The 8,100-nt window shown below is 44.0% G+C and overlaps 1 protein-coding gene across 1 annotated transcript; it reads left to right on the top strand.

Moving 5' to 3' along the window:
• Window positions 1-218: 218 nt before the first annotated feature.
• On the top strand, window positions 219-3,881 carry FCF1 (FCF1 rRNA-processing protein; the record flags this gene model as incomplete). Its single annotated transcript, XM_010162045.1, has 5 exons — window positions 219-367; window positions 802-874; window positions 1,771-1,858; window positions 2,287-2,381; window positions 3,651-3,881. Coding segments are annotated over 5 exons (454 nt in total), but the record flags the coding sequence as incomplete, so codon positions are not given.
• Between the last annotated feature and the right edge of the window lie 4,219 nt (window positions 3,882-8,100).

Here is an 8,100-nt window from a genome sequence, read left to right as displayed (position 1 = left end):
GTGCAGGCTGCAACCACGGGCTTTTCTGAGCAAAACTGTCAGAGTGGGAAGTGGTGCCCCAAACCAAGGGACTGGGCTTGGGAGGCCCAACAGGTCACCCTCCCACGCTGGCTTGGGTTGTTTCTGCTTGTTCCCCTTCTTTCATTCCATGCGAGTTGTAAGATCGGATATGTTGTTAATTACAATTAACTGATTTGAATTCTTTGTTTTCCCGGCAGCCCCCAGCATCCTTCTTGTTTGTTCTTCCAGTATAATACCCAGTTGGGCCCCCCTTATCACATACTGGTTGACACTAACTTCATCAACTTCTCCATCAAGGCCAAGCTGGACCTAGTGCAGTCAATGATGGACTGTCTCTATGCCAAGTGTGAGTGTCTGCATCACTTGCAGCTTCTTCTGGACCATGTGGTGCTATAGAGTGCTCATGATGGACTTTATCAGCCTCGTATCACTAGCTGAGGATAACAGAAATCGTGAAAAAAGGCTATGTGCTGTAATCACAGAGCTCATTGGTCATGGTTGTGGTGACCCTGGGACTGTCTTTGGTTTCAGTCAAACTATGGTCTTAAATGCTGATGTCAACACAGGTAAAGCATTAATAACTCAAAAATCTAAAATTCCCATGGCCTGGGCAACTCGGCGGCGCTGCGTTCCGTCGCTTTGCAACCTTATCAGTTCTCCTAAGTTGGGAACTGTAAGCACAGAGTGCCACGATAGGTAACTGCTCAGGGCACGTGGGCAGAACTGTGGGGGCCTGTGAGAAATACTGCTTGGTTTTAATGCAGGCTGTTTCGCGTGTAGGTGTTCCGTGCATCACAGATTGTGTGATGGGTGAAATTGAGAAGTTAGGACAGAAGTACCGTGTGGCCTTAAGGTAGGTGCAGGGTGTTCTCCATTTCTAGAACTTAATGTTTGAATGTAAATAAAGAAAACCCCTTTCTGTGGCAGTGCTCTTCACTAGAGGGTGGTTGGGTTGTCGCAGAGTCCCAGACTTGGTTTTGTTTCTCTGGCTGTATGAGATCAGTATGATGGCTCGAGTTTTAGATTAGTTCTCTAAGTGCTAGGTATGAGTGCACAATATTGATCTGTAAATCTTTCTTTCCCCTAAGACTTTCAAAATAACTCTTCCTCCTGCTTCTCAAAATATATATATGTATATTTTTTTTTAATTACAGAAATTTCTAAAAATAAAGAAATGACCCAAGCATTATGGAACCTCATGTTACTTCCTGCAGGAGTAGGTAGCACATACTGATAACGTAGAGCCAGGTTATTGTGGGATCTGTAGAAAACTAGTCCAATGTAGTTTGTGCTCTGCAGGTGTGCTGGTCAGATGGATTGTTCTTTAATTTCTGTTTTAGCCTGTTGTGTTGTAAAATAAGTGAGTGCATCCCCTAAACAGCTTTGATGTTCCACTTCAGAGAGGAGGTGAGGTGAGGTGTTTCTATATATGCATGGTATGAATGACTGGATACTAGAAGTTCTAGTTCTTCCCACAGATAACTTGTTTCAAATGACTTTGTTAGGCAAGAGCCTAACACTGTGGGGATCTTGAACACAACTAACAAGTACTAAGAAATACTTAACTTACTATAATTAGCCAGACAAATTGCATTCTTTTTTTGCCCCTCATTTCAATCGACTGTTGTGTACCATTCGCTCCATCCCTTCAGCACTGGTTTTGAGAATATTGTGCTGCATATTCCTGTTCTCCACACTGTGTCACATTCTGGTCTGCTGGCTGTGATGCTGCCTTGTGTCCCCCCACAGAATTGCCAAGGACCCTCGGTTTGAACGCTTGCCATGTATGCACAAAGGAACCTACGCAGATGACTGCTTGGTACAGAGGGTCACTCAGGTATTTCCATTTCTGAAATTTCTGTGCTGTGCTAACAGACTAAAAATTCCTGAACCCTTCTAGTTTCTGATGACTTTAAATTTCTGACAGAGTAACTGTAAAATCTCCCTAAGGGGCAGTTTCAGTCCTTAGCACAACTTTATTTGAAGCAAGGTATAGTCTTCCCTGAGCATTCTGGTTGTATAGGACAGCATCAAGGAGCACTTAGGATGGGAAGATTGTTCAGCTGGACAGACTTGAGTATTTTGATGAGCAGAAGGATGTTATTAGTCTGCTGTGAAGTTCTCTACAAGTCCTAGTAATGCCTTGCTAAGTACTTGTAGGCTTCTTGTGTTAAATGAGCTCACTGAATAGAAGCTTTTGCTCAGCTTTGTCTCCATTCTGTGGGTTCACTGGTGTTGAATCTGAGTTGCCTCCTTTTTTTGCAGCACAAATGTTACATCGTGGCCACAGTGGATAAAGAGCTCAAGCGGAGAATACGAAAAATCCCCGGAGTGCCCATAATGTATATTTCCAGGCACAGGTAAGGGACCTCTGACAGGGAGGAACGCTGCCTGGGAGAACCCTTGTCTGACAGGGACTCTGTCACCGTGTGCTTCTCTCCTGCATTGTCTATAGGGCAGGTTGCAGTAGAGGGCCTGGTGTTTGCACAGCAGTAGAAGTACAGTTACTGCTGGCAAGAGACGGTTCGCAGACCCGCTTTTTTTGCAGTCTGCATGTTCACTTGCTTTTACCTGGAAAACTGGTTTCCTTGAGGCCAGTGTTTCCATAGATCAGTTTTGTTTACCAGCAGCGAGGACTACCAGGCAAATGCATTCTACAGGTTCTTGGGGAAAAAACCCATTATTGTTCCGTATTCTATTTGGTAGCTTTGTGTACCCTCAGTTGAGAGATTGAATTTGCTTCTCAGATAAAATCCAAACCAACTCAGAAGGATGCTAGTGCAGCAAATTCAAAGCAACAGATTTTTCCAATATTTGCAAGTACCTTCTCACTTTATTTTTTTTATGTGCAATAGGACCAGTGATCTACTGTAAAAACATTTGCTTAAATTAATTTCCTGTTGCAAAGCACTATAAAGCCTAGACTAAGAAGACTTTACTCACCATATCCAGTGTTTCAATATTTCTTCTACCTAATGTACAGCCCAGAAGATTCATCTGGCATAGAACCTATGCCAGACTGTTTCACAGTGTGGTGTATGTTTGATACATGGTAAGAAGAGAAGTCAGGACATGTAGAGAAAAGGGACAAAGTCTTCAGATGGGATGGGAGAGATACTGGAAAGGATGCAGTTGTGCTAGCAGTGCAGGCAATGAGTCTGGGAATATGCAGACAGAGCAGTATTTCAGAAGTGAGAAGGTTGATTGCTATAAATATGTTAAGACTTTACATATTGTTCTTTAATTTCTGTTTTAGCCTGTAGAACATGGCTCAGATTTTTCTCTCAAAACATCCTTGTCCCTAAGTTGAATGGCCAAAGTTTTATTCTCCATCATTGTCTGCTTTTAAATCCTAAGTCAGATCTTACAAACCCACCATTGCTTTCCTTCTCTGGAGATGGTGAGTTTTGAGATGCTCAGTTTCCGAGTTTGAGGTGAAGGGTAGCAGCAATCCTAGGAAGGGCTTTCACTTTTGGAAGTAGTATTTTTTCTTCCTGGGGATCTGAGCTGCAGACAGAAATGCAGGAAAGCTTCCTGCTGTTCAGTCTGCCTGTAAGCTTGTTGCTGTGTGGGGGGGGGAGCAATGGGGAGTAGGTTGTCTTCATAGGTTTTCCCTCATTCTTCCTCAGATACAATATTGAGAGGATGCCAGATGATTACGGAGCTCCTCGGTTCTAACCTGTCCAGCCAAGCCAGGACTGAGCCAGGATAACTGTCCTCATGTTTCCAACCCTCCTGCTTTCCTTTTTGCTGGGACTCTGCTCATAGCACTGCAGGTAACATTGGACTGAGTTCATAACCTTGATCTTCTAAGAAAAAGCTGTTTGAAGAGTCTGTTTTTATGAACCCTTGTTCTGACTCGGCCTGATTACCGGTAGCTGGGAGAAGCATATGGGAAAGAGCAGACGGCAGTGCCCAGAACGTGCCTACGTCCCTCTTCACTGGGATCATCGGAAAAAGTGATGTCAGCATTCTGAATTAAATGTTGGTGATGCAAGTCTGGCTGAGAATGAAACCACAGAAATTTTAGAAGTTTCTTACTGCTGTACCTGCAGCAGGATAAGTTTTCCTCTGGGAAACTCCTTCACTCCTGTCTCACGAGCAAATCAGAATCTGCATTCTGGACAAAAGCCGTCAAATCTGCGCTGGTTGGCGTCCTTCTCTGGATCAGTGGCCTGGAAGATTTTAATTCAGAATTGATGGGCTTTTATTCAACTGTAAAATGAATGAAGTTGGGTTAAGTGTCCTGCTCAGGCTCCTGTGTCTGTACTGGGTTAGCTGGCAGCTTGGTTCTTTTGCTTGTATGCAGAGTGATGGTGGGAGGGGCAAGGTTGGGTCAGGACAGACCTCTCTCTTGTTTGCCTGGCACCTGTGCACCTCAAAGCCTCATCCCTTTCCTTAGGTGTCCAGGAAGACGAAGAAGGTATCAGACTTTGACAGGAAGGTGTCCAACTGTGAAAGGTATTAACGTGGGCTGGGAGCAGAGTAGATAGGGGGAATCAGAGCAATGGCTGTGGATCAAGGGAGTCTCAGAGACCTGAAGGATTTGCTGCAGGGAAGGAAGTGGTGAGAGGAGGGAGGGAAAAGAGATGGTTAAGCCACATGGAGAAATTCAGTGGAAATAATATTTCAAAGCTGTAACTCTTCATTCTTACATCTTCTCCATTACTCTTTAATTTTTAACAATATAACTTGCTCTTCTGATCACTGCTCTGTGGTGAGGAGAATTGCCTTAAGACTGAGAGGTGAGAGACAGTATGAGGGTCACCAGGGGCCAATGTGTCATAGCACACTTCCTGGCCAAAATGCTGGAGTTGGGGTATAGTAAAGGGCAAGACTGAAAATTTATGTGCTGGGTATAATTAAGAAAATTCCAAAACTTTAATAGAGCTTTTATCTTGTGGTGCCTTATGCTGGTCCAGGCTGCAGAGAATAGCTGAACTCGGATTCCTGCATGCTGGGCAGCACACAGCGAAGATAATACCTCTCCCTGGCTAATCATTTTCTGTCCTTGGGAAATGCCCTGACATGGGCATAACTTTAATGCTAGCACCCTGCCTCTACAGATACTGCAGGAAACTTTGGGAACACATCAGTCTTATCCCTCGTACTGTCTCTTTGCTTGCTGCAGGCTCACCTACTAAACTCACCCCTGAAGTAACAGCATACTGACACTTTCAAAACATAGCCCCTTCCAAGCTATCACAACTGAAGTTTATCTTCTCCACCTCCAGCCAGGAAGAGGTCAGACAACAGCCCTGAGATTTTACACTGGGTGTATAATTGTACATTTCAAAACCAACATCCTTAGTTTTCTTCTCTCAATCCCAGACAAATTTCTTCAAGCTAAATGTCTCTGTGTGTGTCGTCATGAACACTTGAAGACCACGTTTAGTCAAATGAGGGCTGAGAAACAGTTGTAGGATTAGATCTGTGTAACTTGGTTTTCAGAATAATTCTAGTTTTGAATGATTTATTACCCTACAGAGTTAACTAGAATTGTTCCTGTGCAGGTAACTTCAATTGAATTAACCTAAATTGAAGGAGACTGGAGAAGAAAGAAATGGACACTCATGGTAGTATTTGATAGTAGTCCTTCTGGCACTGGAGAAGAGATCAAAGGCACAGCAACACAGTGAATTTGGGGAATATCTGCCTGCCAGCAGAATGCCTGTTGGAGGGACTTAATGAAAGTATGCGTATGTAGCGTGAACTGTGGGTAGGAATCAAAGCAAATGTGCCCATTTACCAAAGTCTTTTAGTCCTTAAATTAATGTTCCTTTTCATCTGCTTGTTTTAGTAACAGGAGGAGGAACCTGGAATGGGCATAAGGCAATTCCTAAAGAAGTGTTGTGAGGGTTGGAGGATGAGCAGCAGGGAGAAAGTATTGGCAGTGAGTGAACTCACCAGGAAACTTTCATAAATTGAGTATAATTGGCAAGACAGAAAAACTTGTGTATTATCTCAAAGAGCCTGGTCAGAAGAGGAGGACAGGACAGGAAAGGACCACCTGAGTTGCCAAGTGCTTCCCTTACAGTCCCAGGGAACCTGTGTACCAGTCACTCGGTTCACAGGGAGATATTTACTCCAAGCACACCATGGCATCCCAACCTTGGCTCCAACTTACAGTATGTCAAAGGAGGAAAGATCATTATCTGTCTAACAGGAAAGAGTTTTATAAGTGAGAATGCTTTGATGTTCCTACGAATGCAGAACTCTGCCAGTCCAAACCAGAAGATAAGTTCCTTCCTGACCCAACTCTGGCAGTTAGTTTGAGCCTACTTAGATATCAAACAGATGCCTGCAATGCTTCTCAGTAACTCTAGGGAATCCAGCCTCCCCCCCAACATCCTGTCTTGCTGTAGCCAGTTTCCATAGCTTCAGAAGACAGAGAAAACAAGCAGAAAAGCTGCAAAAAGAAGGTCTGAAGTTATGTGAAGAATGGGAGAACATAATTTCTGCTGCTTTCTGGGGGCCACCAGAAGGCCCAAGATTGCTGCACATTGTCACCAAAGTGAAGAAACTTGATCCAAGATGTGGCACTGGTTAATTGAGGGATAACTGAAATGTGGTAGAATAGCAATTAAAAGCAGGAAGAGCAGGGCCTATTTTAAAAAAGAACTAAAGCAGCATGATGACATACAGTAATGCTACGGACTGTAAAAGAATGAGAGGGCATAATGTGGACTTAACAGGGTTGCTTTAGGACAAGGTAACATTGGGTAAAGCAAATGTATGTTGGCTGGTGAGAGTCAACTGCTGCCCCAACCATGACAAAAGCATCTGTCAGTTTATTTGGAAGTTTCTCTTTGGTCTCCTTGCTGTAGGTCTGAAAAAATTGCTACTGAAATGGTTGAGTACATATATTTCTTCAAAAGAGAAGTAACAAATTTCTTCACAGTATCAAGGAACTGCAACAAACAGCAAGAATATTGGGAGAGATCAGCTGGCAGGAAGTAACCTTGAGTAAACTGATCACAAGAGAACTCGCTTTGAGTGAATCAGTCAGGGGGATAAATCAAAGGATGTTTGCAACAGGAGCTCCCTACTTTGAAAGGACAGACTTTCAAAACCTTAGTCAGTGAGTAAACTGTGCCAAAGAGTTTGGGAATATAAATGTTAAGTACGTGTAAAATGTGGAGGAGGTGGGGGCTAGAAGTGCAAACACTATCTGGAAGTCATACTCATAGGAAGAGAATCTCGCCCTAGACAGGAGAGGATCGATGAGCTGGTTTCACTCCTTTGGACAATTGAAAGTCACCTTGATGAGAAGAAAGTATATTACAGAAAAGACAGTTCTGTGTGTATTGAATCAAGGTAGTTTTCTTAAAGATATGTGCCTCATAACAGTTCACACTCTGCTTGAAGCTTTTCTTGCAGATTCATGATGTATCACCTCTGTGGATTCCCTGAGATTTAACAACAAATGAACAAAAATTCCAGCTTTTTCCACCAGAGATGACAAACTTTTTTTCCCTACCTAACAATCTGTTTTCCCTGACTTTTCTCTTGACTGAAAAAGTCTTTGGACTTTTCCTCCAACACCTCTCTCTTCCTACTGGCCAGGGATCCTTGATTCGCCAGCCGTGAACTAAAGGCTGAAGACCAGAACAATTGCTCAGTATTCTGTATTTGGGAAGGAGGGCGGGTAGTGAGACACCACAGTGCTGCTGCGCTGCTGACCAAAGCAGAAGCCACTGGGTTTCACTGCTCAGCTACTACAGAATTCACGTGCACAAGCCCTTGTGTCTGTTCTCTACCGTGAGAGCTCAGCACCTTCCGTAAATCTTTGCTAACCACCTACAGACCATATCTGTATGTTTAACTGATGCTTTAGTGCGGTAAGAGATAAACACAAGGAAACATGTTTCCTGGCCCTCGCAGTTCCTTCTGTAACAGACGAGGCAACTTCACACATCTGCCGCCCCACGGTTTTGCCTCAGGACTATCACCAGCGTATTCGCTGAAAGCGAAACAGAACCATTCCCGTGGCTTCCAGGCGATGGATCCCCACCGCCGCCCATCCCCACGCAGGGGTCCGTGCCCCGGGCACTGGTGTGCCCTTCCCGCGGCCCGGCC

The sequence above is a fragment of the Antrostomus carolinensis genome, unplaced genomic scaffold, assembly GCF_000700745.2.
Source record: "Antrostomus carolinensis isolate BGI_N321 unplaced genomic scaffold, ASM70074v2 Scaffold54661, whole genome shotgun sequence".
In the NCBI taxonomy this organism is placed as follows: domain Eukaryota; kingdom Metazoa; phylum Chordata; class Aves; order Caprimulgiformes; family Caprimulgidae; genus Antrostomus; species Antrostomus carolinensis.
This window is presented reverse-complemented; position numbering and strand designations above follow the sequence as displayed.